General features: G+C 30.5%; 1 protein-coding gene across 1 annotated transcript; it reads right to left on the bottom strand.

Moving 5' to 3' along the window:
- Positions 1–15,553: 15,553 nt before the first annotated feature.
- LOC149392432 (SAUR-like auxin-responsive protein family) lies at positions 15,554–16,656 on the bottom strand. The gene has a single exon (XM_089620735.1). The coding sequence runs from the start codon at positions 16,535–16,537 to the stop codon at positions 16,094–16,096; it is 444 nt and encodes a 147-aa protein (XP_089476861.1). The 5' UTR covers positions 16,538–16,656; the 3' UTR covers positions 15,554–16,093.
- Between the last annotated feature and the right edge of the window lie 6,584 nt (positions 16,657–23,240).

The raw sequence follows: 23,240 nt of genomic DNA, 5'->3' as shown, positions 1-23,240 counted from the left end.
ACTTAAAAAAAAAAAAACTAAAACGGTAATAGATGCACTAAACGGGAATCTCGGTTCCGTCTCATATCCCGCATGATACGAGACAAAAACTCCCACGTTACTTTTAGAATATGATATTTTTCATTTCCTATATGGTATCAATAATATGAAAAATTGGGTCACGCGGGATTCCAAATGACAACATGGCAGCTTTATGTATCACTCAAGTATTTAACAGATATATATGAATTTCGTAATCATATATTATATATAAATACAAAAATTTAAATTAACAAATTAAAATATCCGTGATTTTTACGTTTTTTTAAAGTAGTTTCTTTGCAATTTTGGTGGCTTTTTTGCAATTTCAACACTTTTTTCTCAGATCTGTATACAATTTTATGCAAAAGCGTGTTCCACACAATATTTCAAACTTTGAATTAACACCCAATGTATATACATAAATAGCAACACTCACTCAGCCCAAAAAAATGACACTCTTTATTTTCTCAAAGCACATATTTTCATTGTTTTACTCTCTAAATCTCGCCCCGCAAAGGTCTAAAAATATCGAAATATAATCATGTAGAACATGAGAAAATTGTGAAAGTATTACAGGATTTTATCTCAAAATCAATTTGCAATGAAATGACTAATCCATGATTTTTATAAACTCTTTTTAGTTTCTATTAATTTTTAAGGTTGGATTTCATACAAAAATCACTATTTTTTTATATACTAATCAACATTGACTCATATATTTAGCCCCTAACATATTTGTTTACACAAATAATTACTATTTAACTTCTTTTGGTATTCCAATTTTTGCTATTTGTTCTACCTATTTCGTGATGGCATTAACAATGAATAGAAGCCATGAAAAATATGAGTCACGAATTGTAAAACATCCTATGTGAAGGTCGTGGGTTCAATCCCCACTGCAGCAAAAACTGTCTTCAAAAAAAAAAAAAAAAAAATCGTAAAACATCATAAAACCTGAAAAAATAAAATATATAGGCGAAATCGAAGTTAGAGGCCTACAAGATTCCTCGTTTAAATTTGATAAGGGACAATCAAAATAATAGCCACCACAAGTTGTCTCTCTTTCGCTATAACTCTACCCTTCAAGTAGTCGGTGGCGTAGGATCCCAAGAAAAAAAAATATATATAAAATAAGCACATATATATTTATTTAATGCAGCAACTCTAACATTTACGTCTATATTTTAGTAACCCCATTGATGTTTTTAGCATCTAAACCTAAATATATATGTGGAATTTGTCTAATAATAAAATATGTTATTGGTTCGGTATAGTTTGTTTTATACTACTCAATAATTAATCGTCTTATCTTCTTAAATAGGTTTTCTTGTAATTTCAATTCTAGCTAGTTAGGTATGTAATTACAAATCATAACCTCGTTTATTTAAACCATATACACACTAGAATTAAGTTGTTAGTATTATCATTGTAGGTCATGTCATCGAGATAGTCCGCGTATTAAATATACATGTATCATACTCTCCGTTTTATATATGTCGCTAAAATAACGCATTGCTCGCGCTGAAAGATGATTGATAAACATGTATTTAGAATTTGTGCTTAAAACACATATAATATGCAAAAATAATGTTATAGTGTACGGACTAATATTAAAGATAGAGATGCTTGACTAAATGTTACATATTGCATTAACAAAAATAAGTAAATCGAACAAACTGCTTTAAAACGTAGGACAAAAAAATATGTGAACAAACTTCAACTTATTTGTTCTCAGCAAAATACCTTATAGCTTTTTATTGAATAAGATTCTCCATCTAAATCATACGCAAAATTGAATATATATATATATATATATATATATATATATAATGACGGAGCTAGAAGAAATTAGGAGTAAATACTTTATAAACTAACTATATAAATAGTTAGTTATTTTGTTAATTAAGGGATAGACACTATCATTAATTTTTTTTAAAGGGATAATTTAGTTAATAAATATTAAACTTAGGGATTAGTATGGTTTTCTTGAAAACTCATAATATATATCAAACATTTTACTAAAGGGAAGAATCGATGTGATATCCACACAAAAAAAAAAAAAAAATCAGCATGACGAAATATATCTACATATTCATTGCAACTCCTATCTTTTTTAATATAAATAATGATGTCGATTTAAAATTTATACTTATCACGTCACTATTAAACTACATCATTACGAATATGAGGCCTCCCAATGACTTCGTCTATGTTTCGTATATATTCATGATTTGGTTACAAAATTTAAATTTTTATGTTGTTTAGATGTAGCAAAAATATGATGGAAAGTAGAACTAAAGTGAAAATTCTATTTTCCTTGAAAAATTGGATGGAAATGAGCATTCATCCAAATTTGATTATGTGGATACCACGTTTTTATACATTTTTTTTTTACTTTTCCCTCAATTTTCTCTCATATTTTCATGACTTTCAAATATAATTTATAATTTTGATTTTTTTTTCACTAATATTTTATTTCTCCCTTCTATTTTTACTTTCCTCCCTATTTTATGGGTTACAAACGGAGCATAATGGTTCTTTTACCGTGAAAATTGAACATCGGTTTTTATTTATTGTTTTGTATTTGAAGTCGTCAACAGCTTTATTTTTATTTGTTAGGTTGTATACGTAAATAAGATAGTTTATCCATCAACTAAAATAAATAGTTTTAAATAATTTGTGTGCAACTCATTATCCAATTGAATAACATGACCAAGTTTATTAGAATGATCCATATATGATTTGTTATATTGGTCATTAGTGTCTAAAACATATTTGAAATCTATGCACAAGTGTCCTATAAAAAAGAGCTACAAATCATAGACGCAACTGTGGGCGCGTGGAGATGAAGACATTATTTTAGGCGCTGGTGTGTCTGTAAATGCGGGGGAGCGGGGGTGCGACCAGAGAGTCAAAATTAGTGGGACCCACGCACCCACACGCCGAGAGTGGGGCCCGCTTTTTATTTACCTTCAGTGACACGTGTCACTTGACAGCGACCACGTCACGTGTGTAAAAACGCTACTGACTTCGTCGGCAGACAGATATTTTTTTTTTTTTTGTTTTTTTATTGATATAGGTTTTTGTAAACGCCACGTCGTCCAAATATTTAAGCTCCCAAGTAACGACAAACTGTAATTAAAGTTCGAGCATTGTCATTACAATTCACAATACGAAACAAGTATCTCAGGAAAAAAAAAAAAACGATACAAAGTTAATCTTTCCTAAGTTTCAAACAATCCAGGTTCTTTAATTTAAAGCCTCGACTTTTAATTGGCGTTTCCCTATATTTGGTTCCCACAAATCATTTTTATACCTTCCAAGTCCTTTTGCATTATTTTCTATGATTTAAAAAAAAAAAATAGTTTTCGACGCCGAAATTTACGAATTAATGATTTTATATAGGAACAAACAAATAAAGTATAGTATGATCAACTTCAAATAATGGGCTTCTTATCTACTTGCATTAATTGCCACGTGTGAATAAGAATTATGGGACATTAAGCTAGATAAAGAAAGATTAAGAATTATTTTATGGGTTCACTTCACACTTGTTTTTTTACGTAAATGACGAGAGTTTATATTATCAAATTTTGAAGTTACAATCTGGTCCTATTGCAATTTGAATTTATTTCGACTTGTAAGCTAATGTCAACATTTATGTTGTCACTAGTGCAACATATATGCATGAATACACGGGTCTTGCACCTAAATGTGGTCAAACATAAATTAAATATGAAAATGTCACTTGATCGCTTGCGATTCAAGTTACTCTTGTTACGGTTTCGTCTTTTAGCTACTAGGTTCCAACAAAAGCATATATATATATATATATATATATATATATATATATATATATATATATATATATACCTTATCCAAATTAAAATAAAAACAGAATAGATTGTTGTTACTTTTCTGAAATATTTCGTTGCATGACCTTATCAAGTCACCATTTTTCTTTAATGATTTAACATTATATAAAGTGTGTTAACCTAGTGATCTAATAAATGCAATTTAGGGTTCATGTTTTTTATCTAGACGTAGGGGTATAAAATTTTATTCCGTGAATCTCCTCATTTCATTATAAATCGAAACAGAATGCTCCGATCTAAAAAAAGCACAAATCAGTGTATCACAACAGAATATTTGTTCATCTGCTACTAAAATTGCCTAGTATTCTAGAAAAAAATTTAAAAAAATGAAACACTAAGGACGAAACAAAATCCATTATGCCAATGTTTGAAATATGAAAATTTGGTTCAGATTGGAATCGGAACAAAAGATTTCGGTTATGGAATTTGAAGATTACTGTTATTTTTTCTGAAATATTACTTTGCACGAGTTTATGATTAGCTTAAGAGTATATATTTAGTTTCCCCGAAATAGTGATTTGCATGTTGCACACGTAACATAACATATATAGTAGCAAAAATGATTTATCATTTTATTCATTATTAAATACACTAGTGGTGTCCATTGGCTTATGCCTTTTTCAATATAGCATGTTGAATATTGCCGAACTGAACACACCTCTGTAACTGATATATAATAGACAGACACCAAAATATGGAACGTTCGCATGTGAACATAAAAGTCAGTCAGATTGATGCAAAAAAAAAAAAAAACAAAAAAAGTCAAATAATACAATTTGTTTCATATGGGTTACAAATTTTCCAGTAAAATTAACTAATTATATTATAAACAATCAAATAAATTGATGACGTGAGTAATTTTTTTTAACTCTGAGAAACATTTTTATATAGTTGATATTGGCTGTTTTTACATTTATCAAATTACCTTGAACTGTATTCTTGAAAGAAAATTATCAAGAGATAATAAAATGATAAGCTTAGCATTTTTGTCCTTCTAATTTCCATCATCATCATCTTATGTTATAAATATTGAATCTTGTATGTCTTTGAAATAATACTAACTTTGCAGTTTTTATAATTTTCCATCATGATTACGTGTTGTGGATATTAACTCATTATTATATGGGAGAAGACAATTATAATCCTTATTAGTGGAATGTGAAAGCGATGGAAGATAGTAATGTCCACAAGTTATATGAATTTTTAATAATAAAAATTAGAAATTAAAAAAAAACGTACATAATAATGAAAATTTAACATACATTGACTTGACATTTTTTTCTTCTTTCTTCTACTTCCCTTTGATTTATTTTTTTGCTAAATTCATTTTCAAAATTATTAGCTTTAAGGACCTTTAATAATAAGATAAAGTGATGGATTCATATATAACATTAACATACATTGACAAACAATTAAACCAATAAATATCCAGATTAGACATCATCACGTCACATTGTTAAAACAACAACTTAACAACCAAGCTTAATGAACATTTTATTCACCACTAATTAACAAATTAGTGGTCAATAACCCTTTTTCATTTACTATAATTCCAAAGGGAAAGACAAACACTTGGGTTTTCAATCAACAAACTAATCTTTTTGTTGGATGAATTTGTACAAAAACCAAAACCACGTCATGCGGTCTCGAACCCCTCAACCTAAACATTTCTTTCAATCTGACCCACCGTTAATATTTTTTATGATTTAAAACCTCTTATTGATTCAATTGCCTTTTGAAACAATTAAGGTATAGTTAATTTACTATTCTCCATCTGTAAGTGTAAATTAATCAAAATATAAGAAACCCACCCAACACCAATGCTTAAGCGCTTAGAAACATCAACCTCTCAAACAGTCATATTAGCGTTGTCCTTATTGGATAATCACAATCATTATATTAAAGTTATTAATACGATGAAGAATAGTTTGAACACTTCAACTTGATTGAACTTTGATTAATTACATAAATTAAACTCTATATATATAATTAGTCGAAGAAATATTTCTCAGCTAGTACGTACTACGTATATGTAATGGCATGTCCTTATCTTACGCAGTCTACGTAGTCATTTATAATATTAATATAAAGTATAGTTTAGCTGTCAATTCAATTATACGTATTATTTTTGCACAATACATTATATGTAAAGAAGAAGAAAAAATAGATAAAGCTATCGGGGAAGGGACGAAGCTTCATGATCAATGATTCAATGCCTAATTGCCAACTAATTAATAGCGTGGATAAAATTTTTTTTTTGACAGACAAGTTGACAAAAAAGTGTTTTATAAAAAGAAAATGACTTGCTTTTCGAGGTATACAATTTTGTTTTTGTTAAAAAAAAAAGTTGAACTTGTATCATTTTTATAATTAGTTCACATAAAACCAAAAGAAAAAAGAGTTTTAACTTGATGTACAGTGGTATATTCTTTACATGAAGCACACGCATGTATAAATCTGCATATTAATTTTCAAAAGACGAGTAAATAATCTATACATATATATGTACAGATGCATCGTAGTTTGAACTTTAAAGTACATCTTGGATTTATTTTTCTTTATTAATGGGATGCACATGCAACGTTTAACCTTATATTTTATGCCTATAATTTAATTAACTCAAGAAAAAAGTATTATAAAAAGTTAATTTAAAGTTTAACGGTCTGTAATTTTTTGGAGTCTTCTTTGATTTTGTGATATATTTTATACTCAATTACAGGAAATAATGCGTATAATTAGAAAAGGCACGATCAGATTTGGTTGGCTAAATAGATTACTTTAGCAGCCAGATTCGTAATTTTTTAATTTGTCATTACTCTTAACATAAAACTAAATCTCTTAAAGGAAATACATAGGTTGTGAAACATGCCATAGTTGTAATATATGTATTTATTTTTATAAATTAATGGTCTCAAACTAAACCTAAATACTTGGTTTTGGAATCAATTTGGCAAGTCAAACGATTCTACGTGATTGACACACAATAAAATGGACGCACTTGATAAAGATACTCTTCTGATTTTCCACTCTATATTCCTTCCACTATAGATGAATTTGGATAAGAATTTTTTTTCTTCACATGGGGGCATTATATATACGCACAATTCATTTTATTTCTTTCAGTCATTCCATTCTTCATATTTCTTATCTTCTTCTCTATTTCCTTTACACCACAAATCCCTATTAAGAAAGACTTTCCCTTTTAGCCCTTTTATTTATTTTTTTCTTTTTTCTAAGCTGGATTTTGACATCTCATTCACCATAAAGTAAGGAAGTGGTTTTCTTTCTTTAATTTATTATAATTTGGAATAATATAATATTATGGGTTAGAAATAGAGATAGAGTGGTGGTAGACTCGTGGGAGAGAGATAATGAGAATGATTGCTTAACATGAGTGATGAGACTCTCACATTTTAGCAATCCATAATAATAAGGGAAATAATAATTTAAGTTACTTTTTTTTTTCTTTTTTGGCAAAAGAAGAATTCCCACACCCTTGCTTTGTGGGTACGAAAGAATTTTTCATATATTTAGGGTTTACAATTGGGTATATTTGCAAAGAGGTCTAAAAACGATACCCATTTTCGGGACCCACTCTCGCACAAGACAGCTTTAGTCCACCTCTTCACCCATACTTTCTATTATGCCCAAAGAAAAGCGATAATTATTTTTCGGACCCTTTTCTTCGGATTCGATTTTTTCCTTTGCCACTTCTCCAATTAACCACCTTTTTCTTCTTTATGCTTTTTCCCATGGCGGATCGTTATCATCACTGTCATTACTGCTGTTACTGTTATCATTAGTGTAATTATCTCAATTCTTTGGGGGGTGTTTTTGGGAGTGTCACTCTTCTCCCCTATTATTAGTCCACATTTCATTTTGTCGTAGTTTGTAATTTTTGGAAATTAGCACCCCTTTATCTCTTTCACAATAAAATAAAGCAACGTAAAAAAAAGAATATAATTTTTTTTTTTTAAGATACAAGTGAAAGAAAAGAATAATAGATGAATTTAATAAAAATGGACCTCAAAAGCAATAAAGAGAGCAAAAGTAGAGAGCCCAAGTGTCATACGCGTCTGAGGGGTGATTTAGGGTTCTGATTTGACCTAAAACGAACTTTACGCAAAATGGGCCCATTTATTTAAATGAGGGCCCATTATGACTTGTGTGGGTGTACTGCAGATGGTTCTACTCTTTTATTCATTTCCAACATAGTTTATTTATTGCATCATATGATTCATGACGTGTTAACCAAGCCTTCATATAATGACAAATTTTTTTTTTACAAAGTTTACCTACATTTGTTTCTCCAAATTGAGGAATTACATTGAGGAAATACGTTACAAAGAAAGTTATCAATAAATAAATTTGGTTTTATGTCGTTTCTTTGTCATTTGTGTTGTTTTAGCAAAGTGTGTCGTTTATTTTCATGTATTGTAGAATGTGTCTTGTTGGTCATTTTGAAATGGCGTATGTAACGGATTTTATTTTAGTGTGTGGCGGAGAAACATTTCGTTTTTTTATCTTATATTTCACCTCTTTTGAGAAGAAACTCGATCATAAAATTAATCATACAGCTCGGGAAACCGGGTTCGTGGATCCTCTGATGCTCGGAGTTTGCATTCTAATATTAAACGAGGTTTGGTTGGCCGTGAAAGCAACAATGATATTATTTAAAACGATATAATCAATGATCTTTCATTTTCTTTATTGAATTACAACAAAATAATGGTATTATTGCTTTTGTATTCTATTTGTTTTATTGCTTGGTTTCACTTTGTAAGAAAGCTAAGATTTTTTACTCGATCTTGTTTGTACGTTGGTATTTTTTATAATATTTACTTCGACATGACTGAATTCTATCCTCTCATTTACGAACCAGCCGTTCTTATCATGGATGTCAACTTTTTTTTTTTTTTTTTTGGCAAAAACAAAATAACAATTTCTAACATTCATATCCGGTATTCAGTGTATCTAAAATGTCACTGTATATACATAACTTAGAGTAAAATGTGATTCATTTGATAACGGGGTAAAATATTTGATATGTAATTAAAATCGATATGACGTCCTAGGCAACAAATAAAATGAGTGACATGTTACTTGGTGGAGCAATTGTAAATAAAATTATGTCAGATATGGCATTGTACATTATACAAAAATAAATATTGCAATGATGATGTCTTTTTTCATGAAAAACAATAAAGCACCAACGAAAGTGCATTAAAATGTCAACAATAATAAATGTTTAATTTGTATGAAAAATCAAATCTTATAATAATCGCATCTTTAGATCGCTTGAGTTCTAGGTCTCTTTTCTTCTTTTAAGTTATTATTACGAGTTAATTAGTGGGGCGATTAATCCCTATCATCTTCTTTATCGTGTATATAATAATTTTGTGTGGGATTTCTAAAATATTAAACAATAATGTGGGGAAACTGTCCCAAAGTATTAGAAAGAGTGAGAGATTAATAAATGTTGAAGAGAAACCGGGGCTTTATAGTTATACACTTACACTAGCATAGAGAATCACTCTCTACCTGATATTTGACTATTTAAGCCAAAAAAGCCAATCTTGACGCTTTGTAATGACAAACAATGTAAAGCAAATTTCATTGTTGTCAATAAATAGATCTTATTCATAATAGCATATGATAGCCCTCTCACTCATTGAAAGCGATCCTACTCTCCGCCTAAAGTCCCACCACACCAAATCTATAAACGACAAATCTCAAAATTAAACAATTCATTAAGCTAAGATAATCATGGAGTTGTTGGAAAGAATTAACAACTTATTGTCACATTAGCTTTGATACTTTGTTTCCTTGGACATGTACGTCAAATTAAATTTATTTATCATCAAGAGACCAAGAAAACGTGATTATTTATGATTGTGGAAATAAACGTTACAAATATAGAGATTCAAGTGACGAAATGATAACCCATAAGATTACTACATTTTTTTTTGGGCATTGAACGAAAAGGCAATGTGAATTGGGATGATGGATTAGAGTTTCCCAATAGAAGAAAGAAAATGAAAAAAAAAAAAAAAAAAAAAAAGTAGGCATGAGTGATGATTTTGAGGAGTATGGCAGGCAAATGATAAAGAGGCAAGGAAAGAAGTATAGTGGTCCACTTTGAATTGTGAAACTTGAAGGCTTAAAGAGTCACAACTTGGCTTCAACAAGCATGCGCTTTAATAAATACAAGTTTGTCACGACGTTTCTTGTTTGTTTTTTGCTCTCTCGTGAGTTTTTGTCATGGGTGATATGACACTGTACTACCCAATCTTCTAGGCATTACCACACTGAGATCCATAAAGGTTAACAAAAATTTACAAAATTGTTAGATATATTTGCAATCAACTCTGTTAGCTCCCATGAGTCGAGATTTTATTAGTTCGGCAAAATTTATAGGTTGTTTAAGATTCTACACAATTACTTGTTAAAGACAATCAGATTAATGGATCAACGTTTTCTTTCCCGCTCAAATCGAATTTAAAATATATTGTTTTTAGTTCCGAGATTATTAGAGATATGATCGGATTTGGTTTTCGATTTATTAATTCGTGAAAAAATCTGTTATTGTCTTTAACAAAACTCATATAGGATTTTTGTTTGGTCATCTAACTTTTAGCCCCACATGGTCGACTTATCACTTACTTGTTTACTAAGATCTTCATCAACAACGAGAAGATAATTAATTTTGATCTTTGTACGATTCATATTGGCAAAAACTTGATAAGTTAACGTTTAATTCACTGAGACGATCTTCGCGAGAGGGTCACGTATGTGTATAAGGGGAGCTTAGTTTGGAATTTGTTGGGGATTGATGAAGAAGGTGGTTTGAGCGAGAGTCTGCAAACCCCAGCGTTTGTACCTCTGATTTTTATAGTGAATTGTTTTTCACCACCGAACTAACATCGCTCTCTATATTAAGTTTTTTGTTATTGAACTACGTTACCAATTGTTTTCTTTATATGCCTTGAATGAGTAGTTAGTTTTCCAACCATCTCAGTGTACGTTTAATATAGTTTCAATGGGTATCATAACGGGTCACTCAAATAATAGAATTTGACTCGGTTGTCTTCTATTGTTTGTTTGTTTAAGATGAACATGAAGGTGTGACAAAGTATAGGACGACAAGAAGGAGTGACAAAGTATAGGACGACCTCAACTCTTAGTGGGTCCCAATGATGGCTACTAGTATGCCAGGATGAGAGTTTTGCTCAACGCTATTGATGAGAGAGCTTGAAGAGTTGTTATCACAACATGGAATCATCCCCTGGTCTTGGATGATAGAGGTGCTGCTTAGATAAAGCTTGAAGATTAGTGGACTAATGACAAGGTGAAGCTAGCTCCGGGAAGCTCTCATATTTTAACGGTTATTTTGGTGATGTGGATGAGAACATTCAAGCCAATTTCTAACGGTGAAATAGCTAAGAAAACATGAGATATAATTCATACTATTCCCGAAGGCACCGGCAACGTGCGGATGTCTCACATTCAGAAGCGAAAGTAACTAGAAGATATAAAATATGTTCATTCCTCTCAAATATATTGAAAATTTAGTTATGAAAACATATAAAAGTAGAAGAAATGGCAACAAAAAAATGTCTAATGGCTTGAAGTAAATAAATTTTGTTATAAAAAAAAAAGTTTGTCGGTAAAAATATCTAATATTATATGGTTCAATCGAATAGGTATTTTTACAGATGAAAAAAAATAAATTAATAGCAAAGTGTATTTTGTAAAAAAAAACATTGTAATTTTGTTGCTATTTCTTCTTAAAACATAAAAAAGTATTGTAATGTTATAGTAAATGCAACTAGCAATATGAATTTATGTGTGTTAGTTAATTAATTTGTTTAGGATAACATTAAAGAACGAAATAAAAAGTTCAAGTAGGTGATGATTAATATAAATATATGGTCAAGTTAATTTGTAACTACGTTAAGGGTGTAAGCATTTTTTGACTGAACTATAGTACCACAATCCAGATGAGGACAATAAATAAACATTAATAAAGAAGACGAAACATTATCCTCAACAACCGGCAAGACTTTCAATATTGTTCGCCTGAAGCACGATATCAAATAAAATAAGTATCTTTTTCAATCACATCATACAATTCCAAAGGTATAAAATCTAGGTGAAATTACAAAAATAACACTTTTTAAGTGTTCCGTTTCAAAAATAGTTCTTATTTCAAAGCATTTAAAAAATAGCTGTTTTTTTAACGATAAAACAATTATTTTCCTTATAAATTAAATCGTAAACAGTAAATAAAGTAAAATAGAGTCTAGTAAACTCTTTTTTTTATTCAAAAAAATTGTAAATATAATGAAAAATCAAGAAATGTGGCGGTATAAAACTTAGAAAAGCTATTTTTGTAGTCGAAGGTTTAAACATGCTAAGCTCGGGATACATTACAAAAAATAGCTATCAAAAGCAATTTCCACACATAAATCTCTTTCTTCATTTATTTAGATGGGATGGGTTGTTTTGTAATCAAAGCCCAGAGAGAAAGAGGACCGAAGAACATTTCTATACAGCCTAGCCCTGAGCCCAATTAATTCGGCCCAAAATGAACAATTTTTGGGTACCACAAATAATCGAGAACCCAATAAAGTTGGCCATAAACAAGTGATGAATAGTATTATCACGTTTCAATTTCCCTCGGTTTTTAGAGCTACACTACAAAGTATATGATCCTGTACAAATTGTATCCTCATTTCACTGATTTGAATTAGAGAAAATTTCACAAATATCTTATTTGAAAGTTGAAATTTTCTAAATATTCAGAAATCAAATAAAACTATATATGAGATAATATAGTTTTATTTTTCAAATTTTCATATGTATTATTATTGAAGCTAATATCTTTAATGCAGAATTAAATAACTATTATATTTTTAATAATGTGAGGAACAAGTTGTGAAAAAAATATTATAATAGAGAGATAGATAATTCTGTAATTTACTTGTATACTTTGAGAAATATATATTTGATAAGCATGATTGGCAACGATTTTAAAGTATAATTATTTGTCTAGACTAATTACAGTCATTTTTTTTGTATGGACAGTTAAAATAATAATCACTAAATATGAATATTAAAAATTTATATCTAGCCCCTACGTCCACACGACGTAGCACACGATGTCTTTATAAGTAATTTTAAATGTTGTTTTAGAAGTATGCATGTATAAAAATACCATATTTACGTCATCACTTTTCAAGACATACTCTTTCAAAAAAAAAAAAAAAAAATTACAAGACATATATAACTAAAAAAAAAAAAGTTGAACCTCAAGACTGTGTCTCACTCGGTCAATGGCTAAACGAGTTGACGCATATGATATTATGATAGGAGTATCTTTGACAATTTGGTAACAAACTTACTCAGCAGAATTAGCAACATGTATTACAAAGTTGGCAAGATCACAAATATTTATATATGCATATACTATATACCATTTAGATTATAGCCCCTTAAAGATATCAGAAAGATGATCTTGCTGATGGGTCAATTTCAACTGCATTCAATACTCCAATTAGGGATTCAATAGCATAACCTAAACCACAAATAAATACAATATTATATCGAAACTCTTTTTTAATGGATTAAAACCCTAACAAAGACATTGTCCCACAACCATCCTTGACATATCACCCATATCAAATCAAACCATCCAAACCTTTTTATTCTAAATATCAGATCTCCAATTGACCACATTTACAAATAAATAATAAATACTCGCATTTATTAATCTTGTTTAGTGACGCCTAAATCCCCCTATTTCCACTATAAAAATGACTACTGCTCATATTTTCCTATCCCTCGAAAATCTTTACTTTCCTGAGAATGCAACAATCTTCCATTAATAGCGGCTCTATTATCGTCCACAAATATATTTCTTGATTATGACAAGCAATATATTTGAATTATTTTCCATTATTTTCTCTCTGCAACGTTTTTAGCAATTGCTGAATTTAGATATATAACGTTTCACACGGGATTTTTTCTCACCTGTATATATTGCCTGTCTCTTTCGACAAAGATATCTATGCGCTGGCACGGTACGGTATATACTTAGTGCTCATAATTCATAATTCTATACAGACTGTTTGAGTGTATATATATAGTTTGAATGCGCTTCGTGTACTATGGTCACGCTTTCATTGTCACAAATATTCCATCAACTTATTAGTCTGAAAACTTCTCTATCATATTACCGATAAAGGTCAGCGTAGCTGTAAAAAGAATTTATGTATTTGTTTATACCAGTTCAGTGACATTCATAAAGGTATTTATCATATAAATAAATCAATAATAAACTAAAAAGCGATGCCATATATAAAAAAAAAAGAAATTGATTAAGACACCTAAACTGAAAGAACATGGCTGAGTTCTAACTTGGACGCGGACACTAAATAAATCTATCTGCTTTGATTGTATAGTTAAATTGAACATTAAATAATTAAGATGGTAGATGGGCCAATTTTGTAATATGGTCCATCCAAAAGAGAAGTAGTCAACCGCTCACAAATAATAAAAATTATATACGATCAATTATATTTTTAAAATTAATCACAAAAGTAGCATGTCTAAAATTTTAATAATAAAGTAATATTTTTCAACTTGTAAAAAAATCTTTTAGAATTTAGTTACTGTATTATTTTAGACTCTATGCAATTTTATTTACAATTTTAATGATTTCTGCAATTTTCTCTAGTTATATATATATATATATATATATATATATATATATATATATATATATATATATATTACCTTACAACTAGTTAAATATTATTTAATGTGTAATTGAGTATGTCAATCAGGATTTTACACAAATTATTTATGAGCTATATGCAGTCATATATTTGATGATATAAGTTCTAGGAATTTAGGGCATCCAAGTAAATCAAATAGTTTGTTAAAGCCGTCATATAGTCAAATGTTGTTTTGTGTATGATTCCATGAAATTTAAACCAAGAAAATCAGTATTTTTATAGGATACATTTATTCTATCCGCTTGGTGATCATTCAAGATATCAAGTATGACTTCTTCGCTACTTTCTACAAAGAGCACTTTTAAATTAAAAAAAAAAAAGAACTTTGAATGGCTACGAAATATGTTAGAAAACTATAGATTGGGAGCTTTACCTATATTTATATTTGATCATAAATTCAAATTACAATGAATAAGCTATTAAGTAAATAGCTAATCTTATTTATATACAAAATTTAATGTGATAAAATACAATTTTATTAAGTTTGAGTAGTTGTATATATAATATATATTGAAAAACAGAATTTCATTCTTATTATTGAATAGTGGTATATAAAAATATGAAACTGTAGTAGAATGTCTTACATATTATTTTTACAGGTGGGGAAAGGTGAAAGATAGGAAAATCATAAAGGGTCGGTAAATCAGTTTGTATAGATTAAAGAATGTTTTGCCCCCAAAAGAAAAGAATAAACGGATTAATAAGAATGTCGTTGCTTTGTCACACTGAAAATGTTCAGTATCAGTCCCATTTCCGATGATTGCCACAGCCCATATTTATAAATATAAACACATATATACACATGAAAAAAAAAAAAAAAAAAAACTGAATCAGGTGAAAATGAGAAGAAGAAAAAAACCATACAAAATATGACTTTGATTCACGTGGGTAGCTGTCATGCCAATTATAGTAGTACCCACAGCGATTATAATGATAGAATTATAATATACAATATATATACATATTATATTATATAAACATCAATAGTAATATGATCAAATAAGGTATATTTTTTTGTTTTCTTGGTGCATTAATGAACAATCATAAAGGGAAATTATCTATATAGATCCTCCATTAATCAATCAATAATAAATCACAAAATTTACAAATGTTTGGGAAAAATAAAAATAAAGGAGCCAGCAGTTTATGTGGTCTCACCGTTGATTATTAATTCTTCTTTGTTCCTTATTTTACCTTTCTAAGCCCTGGCTGGGTTTAAATTTTTCCAGAGTTTAAAAAAAAAATTGGTTGATTGAATTCTTGTTGATGTGTCTTCACTCCGATTCGAACCCGGGACGACACGGTGGACGGTCAAATTTCCTTGCCATCTCCAAACAGGCATCGATTCCTCGGAGCGAAACTCGACTCGGCGACTCGGACCGAGACGCCGAGTCCGGCTCACCAGATGTGCTTCTCAGCCACGCCTTGGAGCAAGGGGCGAGAGTCGGCCCAGAAATCGAGGCTGCTTCTGAGTCCCACGTGGCAGTGTCTCTGAGACGACGAAGAAGAGTTGTCGTTTCGCGTGACGTGGCGGAGGACTTCCTCGAAAAACGACTCGTCGCACGGGATGGCCAGCGGGCCTGAATGACCTGTTGAGAAGCCGTACTCTTCTTCGGCTTGCGAGAGAAGCTTCTGGAATGCGGGGTGGTTCAGGTGCGTCGCGCGCACAACGAACCTCCTGCACCCGCTCCCCACGCACACCGCCACGTGTCCCGCCGGGACGTCCGAAGGCACGTACGCGCGGTTGGCCGACACGCGCGCCTTGTTCCTCCACAGCCTTAGCATCTGACGGAGACGCACTATGTGTCGGATCTTGCTGCATTTTGCGAACCCGCTCGGCATTTCGCTTTCTTCGAAAGAAAAACGACGAAAAAACAGAGAGAGAGAGAGAGAGTTGTGTTTGAGTTTTGACGTTGTGGTTGACTTGTCGTTTTGCGGTTCTGTGGCTGCGCTGGTTGATTAGGGGGATTGAAAACACTGAGAAGGACATGGTTTATATAAGCGTTGGGATTGGAAACTTCCCTCGCTTCTCCAAATAATTACGAAAATACTCTCTTGTTTTTTAGCGCATTAGCACCAAATTTATTTATCTATTATTATTATTATAATTTTTTTTTTAGAACTTTGATTCGCTGACTGACTAATGAGTTATGCTATAATATAATAATAATAATTTTTTTTTTTTGTGTGTATAATATGATAATATTTTATAATAGTGAATCATTTATTAGGATTTCTAGTTGCAAAAGTTGATGAGTGCATGTATATAAATCTAGAAGCCGACGGGTTTGGTTGGTTTGAACGGGTACACAAGTGTATAATAAGACGAAGTGGTTCGTATATATCGAATGGATGCAAAATTTTATTTTTCTTAACTATACGATGCAGATACACTGATACAGTGATACACAAATGACAGAATATTATGATAAATATGTGTGAAATTTGTTGTAAGTAGTCAAGTTTTTCATTTTTATTGGAGGAATAGCTCAAGTTTCTCTTTATTAAGCAAATAGTCCATATTTTCGACTCAGACCATAATGTCATTGGTAAATTCGCGAATAGGTTAATTTAATTAACTTATTGGAGTGAGTTAGGTTAATTAATTAACTTATTGGTTGAATATTAGTTTATGTTCTGATTTTTTATGAGTAAAGTTAATTTATTAAATGATTGAATTCGGAATTAGGTTAATTAATTGAATACTTTGAATATCAATTGACTTAAGTTATGATTTTTGTAATTTTTTTGTGAATTTCAAATCTTTCACGAATCAGTTAATTAATTAACCTAACTCACTCCAGTAGGTTAATTAAATTAACCGATTCGCGAATTTACAAAGTGCCTCTCCTCAATCTCCTCCATCGCTGCCGATTTTCTCTCCGCCGCCGATTCCTCTCCCCCTGTCGATTTCCGAGTCAATCCTAACCGTCGATTCTCCGATGAGGTCGAGCATCGCCGTCGCCGGAGCTCGACGGAATCGACGGCGTCTATGGCGGATCTCGCCGGCGACGTTAGGGATCAGCAACGAGGATGGACAACGATTGGCGACGACACGGAGACGTGAAATGGATCGGCGGCGTGAAGTGGATAGGTGACGTGAAATGGACGAAGACGATAACGAGTTTAGGTTTAGGTTTTGGGAAAATTGAGTTTTGCGCTTATATATATGAGGGTAATTTAGATAGTGAAATATTAATTGAGCTATTCACTTAATTTATTCAAACTTGAGCTATTCTCATAATATTGGTGGGTTGATTAGACTAGTATGCTCACTCTCCCTCTATTAATAATAACATAAATTATATCATAAATTCATTTAACTATATCATACACAAATGACCGATTTGACGGTCTTTTTTCAGCGAAGTTAATAGTGATTTATGAACCTCTAGATAAACTACACCTCGAGTGATTTTAGACCATCTCCAGTTAAGAATCTCATAAATAAAGTTGAGGTGCTCTAATATACCACCAAATATTATGTAATATTATATGTATGGTATAAAATTAGATTAAATGTTCAAGCATTAGTATAACCGAATCCATTCATATTGAATAATTAAAGCGTATAGCTAGTAGTTATATCAATTAAACTAAAGTTGTATTTTAAATATATATATATATATATATATATATATATATATATATATATATATTGGATGTAAAATATAGTATAGTATTATTGGACTAAAATTAAAATTGGTTAAAAATTATGTCATATATATTCATTGTAAAAAATAGCTTTAATTATAACAAGCTCTCAATCGATTAACGAACTACCGACTATCTATCATTTATTTGTTTGTTTGGTATTGTTGTTCATGGTTAATTAGAGGTCAAATTAAACAGCGGGAAAGAAGAATGCGTGGGAGAAAGAAAAGAGAGAAAAACAACCTAACATAATTTGAGAGAAAAGTCTAAAAAAGAGAAAGCGATGAGTGCTTGTAATATTTGTAATCTCGGGCTGATTTATGTTAGTAGAACCACTCTTAAAGCATGACATAGGTAAAACTCATCGTCTCAATCTTTTTTAAATTCATCGATTAATATGTCTGAACTAGAACCAGTGAGGCATACATATATTGTTGTGCTAATATATTCCGTTTTACGCATATATCCGACTTCGAATCGTTCCCACAGACCCAGGATCAATAATACTAACAAATTTAATTATGTCAAACTAATTTGTCTTCTTCCTTCCTATCGTTAATTGAAACCCTAGAGTGTGAAATTGTGTGAGTAAGCTAGGTACTTTTTATTTATTTATTTGAAATAAGTAATAGAATTTATTGGATTATTGCATTTCTTTATGTGCATGACCCAAATTTTGCACGACACAACAACAAAGAACAATGATGATTAAATATTTGACCTCGTTACAACTGTGATGCATGTACTAGATTTACACTAGATTTTTAAATGCAATCAATAAGCTGTTTCATAATATTGTATCATGTGGTATATTAATTTAGTACTCAAAGTTACGTGCAAAATATAAGCGAAGATCGGTATCGGAGAGTTGGATTTCAGAGCAAACGTGCTTAGCGGCGTCAACTATATATGTTCAATCTCTATGTAATTTTATTACTTTAATAGAACGAAACCTCCAATTAATCTGTAGGTGAAAGTGCGCTTTGACAGATTATTACTAAGAGGAAGAAAAAAAATTGACATTATGGCTAAATATCAAATTAAAAAACACGACTGTCATTAATACAAAAAAAAAAAAAAAATCGTACTTTTCTTTTGTATAGTATATCCCTCATGAATCCAATAGTATATAAGATGCATAATTTACCATTGTCTAGCAGAGCGGGAATATGGTTTTTTTTTTTTCATTTCCCTTTTTTAATATTACATCGACGTGTAAATGATTATGCTTGTGTGTACTTTGAATCGTTTTTAAAGGTACATAAATATAAAAATAAATAAAATAAATTAATTGGGTTTTAGTTAATTGCAAATATTTTTATTTTGCATACAAAAAGAAAATTAGTGGCAAAATAATTGGAACGTATAAGTCTTGCAAAAACAAAAACAAATAGTACAGCATATATTCTTCTTGTAAAACAAATATGAATTAGCCGCGCCGAAGCACTTAAAAATAAAAATAAATAAATCGTGTCGTGTGCTAAAAAAAAACAACTGGAGAGCATTTTGCAGTGTCCGTGCGGTATTACTTTTTGGTACACGAAGTTGAAGACGACTTTAAGTCTTTAACTCAAAACTCATCACATGAGTTGTTTGGTAAAAGAAAAAAAAAATAGAAGAAAATAATCTTTCTTTTGTTTTCACTCTAAGTGGTTGAAGATGCTTTATCAATTTCTTAATTTAATTTTAATCCATATATATTTTTTTAATATCGTTTTTATTTTTTCACAAGGGGACGAAAAAAAACATTTGAACCCTTCCAAATGCAACGATTTTGGATGCTCAAAACATGACCAAGCCCCCCATGTGCATTGATGCTCTACTTTTACCTTTTTTGTATGACCAAAACATATAAGCCAACAAAATTTCTCTCCGGATTAACAATACCCCAATTAAGGGTATCAAAACTCAATTACACGAAACAAACCCAATTTCTTCGTTATATGGTATCAAAATTCAAAAAGATTTACTAAATATGTGAAAGCAAGGTTTAAAATAGAGTCCATAATTTAAAGTCGGTACCCAGCTAAAATTTCCTTCTCAATAAAAAAAAATATAGAATAATATTATCAAGGCCGTATATAACTGGTTTTTTCAATTTATACAAGTTATAAGTATTTTTTAAATTTAATTAGAAAAATAATATATTATTATAAACTCCTAATTATATATTTTTATATGAAAAATAACACATATATAGGTTGTGTTTTAGTGAAATATCGAGTTTAACTTTTTGTTTTAAAAATTGTATACCCTAAAATAAATAACAGTGTCGCGGATTTTTCATTTTTTGACTTTTTATTGATGTTGGCTTTGATATAAGAACCGAACCAAACCCCAAACCAGTACCCTAATCCCCAAATTTCCAATTTTAAATTAAAAATAGCCCTAAATAGAAATAACTAATAAAATCCATACTTCTCAAGAAATAGTTTCCTCCCGTGTTCGAATAACAACGCTAAATACTAAATTTCACGCTCGAATTAATGATTTTGATGATTATCGATTGTCTATTTTTACCAATTTCTTATGTCTATATATACTCCACAATTCGTAGATTGTTGTTTGTTATACATTTTTAAAATAAATTACATATATGGCCCCAATAAATAAGGGTGAAAATATGGATTACATATAAATATTAGAGTCAACATCAATGAAAAGTCAATAAAAAGAAAATTAGTTTCACTCATATCTATTTTATAGTATAATTTTGTCATTTTAATTAAACAGAAGGCACAAACTAGACATTAATGAAAACCAAATGTTATACTCGATATTTCACTAAAACATATGGTATAGATGTGTTATTTTTCCTATTTATATTTTATTCAAAATAAATAATAGCTAATGATATTATATTTTAGACATATGAATTAGTCAAAAGCCTACAATCAATTGAAATCATATAGCCTAACTATTTAATCCAGTTTGGGCTTCCTCCGTCATCGAAAAACAACGTCGCAGCCTCTGAATAATCAATCAATTAATTTAAATGGCTATTTATTATATTAACAAATATTTGTATCATGGCTTGATTATTAAAAAAAAAAACTGAAAGCTTTAATTATTTTGTCAATCAATTAATTCAAATGGCTATTTAAAAAAAATCCTTATAGTATAACCGTGATTATGAAATATTTTGTGTATTTATGTTAATTAACAGTGTGAGTGTGAGTGTGTGACAATTATATATTTTACATATATAAATTTATATGTAGTTTGAAAATATTGGTCAAGAGATGGGCAAATGGGTCCACGTGCATGTAATGGGAAATGATGTGATACATCCCCCCAGAGCGTTGAGTTGCATTGGAAATTAGAACCCCACTTGTTATGATTTAAGGATCTCTAATGTTCAATGTCTTTTAACAAAACATATCTCCTAATCAAATCTATAATTTATATAATTGATTTGAACTTTTTGCGAAACATAGGGTCTTTCTATTATAATTATGGAATTTTCTTCTGGAGTGAAGGCATTATAACCTCCCTTGATTTGTTTTCTTCTGCAAATTAATTTTTCCATTATATCTGCTGTTTATAAAGGACAAATTCTTATGAAGATTTAGGGAATATTTCAGGATTTTAGCTCTGTTTGGACTTAGCATTGTGTTGGGTAATATGGTGCTGAAATTAAAATAAAATGACAATGATTCCCCCATCAGAAAAAATAAATAGAAAAATTGAAGTGTGAGACATTTCGAACATATGTTGGAAATATTGGAAAAATAATAAACAAATTCCTTAATTAATAAATAAAGAAGACATAACATATTTTTTTTTTAGGCAGTTCGATTCTAGTAATAACCTCCTGGTTTACAATGGCGTGCGAAATGCAATTTAATTACGAAGTACAAAAATCAATTTAGACGTAACTGAGAAGTACTCATGATATTTCTTGTTTGAATAGCCTAAGTTTAATTGTTATATTTTGTTTATCATCTACTCGTACTACTCATATCTCTACAATTGAATAGGGATGAGCTTTGATTAATTAGTCGTGGAGAATCATTTTAACTCAATTGGATAGTACCTATTTTATTTTTAATCTTTAAACCATCATAGTGGTTAATGGAAAGCAAAACAAATATATTTGTGATTTAAATCAACAAATTAGTCATTGAAAAGTATTACAGGTTTCATGACGTCGAATCTATAGTCATTTAAAAAGATGTGTTTAGTTTGTTCCTCTTCTTGAAATCTTAACTAATTTTCAAAAGTGATGCTTATTTATTGCGGCTAAACCTGGCTTGGCGGTATCTCCCGTCGCTCCCGCTCCCGCCCAAGCCCGGACTCTTATTATTTGGCCAAACGGGAGTCCCGTCCCGTTAAGTAACGGGACGGTAGGGGTACATGCCTAACGGGAATTCGGACCCCGTTAGGCATAAAAAAATATATAAAAAAACGTTTTAAAAGAATTTAAATAATTAAATAGAAGGATGTAATTGTAAGAATTTTAAACTAAGTGGGTAGAAAAAAATACTAAAGAAGAATGTTAAATTATAAATGGGCCTCCTAAAAAACCTCACCGACCCCTAAAAAAGTGCGACGGCGAGGAAAAAGAGCACCAATTTCCTCGTTAATTATTTGAAAATTTATCCAGGACAAGGGCCGGGATATCCCTTAGGTATACAAGTTAGTCTAACCATATATGTTTACATTTGCGAAATCAACTTCAAAATCGTCAAGAATGTCAAAGCACATGAATGTTTCTTGTGCTCGATTTCTATGTTGAAACCAATCCTTACCACACGTCAATGTTTCGACCATCTCCGGTTTCAAGCTACATCTTCAATCGTCGATGATGCGGCCCGCGCTACTAAAAGCCGCTTCAGATGAAACGGTTGAAACAGGGATGGTGATGATGTCTTGTGCCATAGATGACAAG

Source organism: Urtica dioica, chromosome 7, assembly GCF_054948205.1.
Source record: "Urtica dioica subsp. dioica isolate 48M chromosome 7, U.dioica_male_clone48M_v1_H2, whole genome shotgun sequence".
Lineage (NCBI taxonomy): Eukaryota > Viridiplantae > Streptophyta > Magnoliopsida > Rosales > Urticaceae > Urtica > Urtica dioica.
The sequence above is the reverse complement of the archived record's forward strand: the minus strand, read 5'-3'. Positions and strand labels throughout refer to the sequence as shown.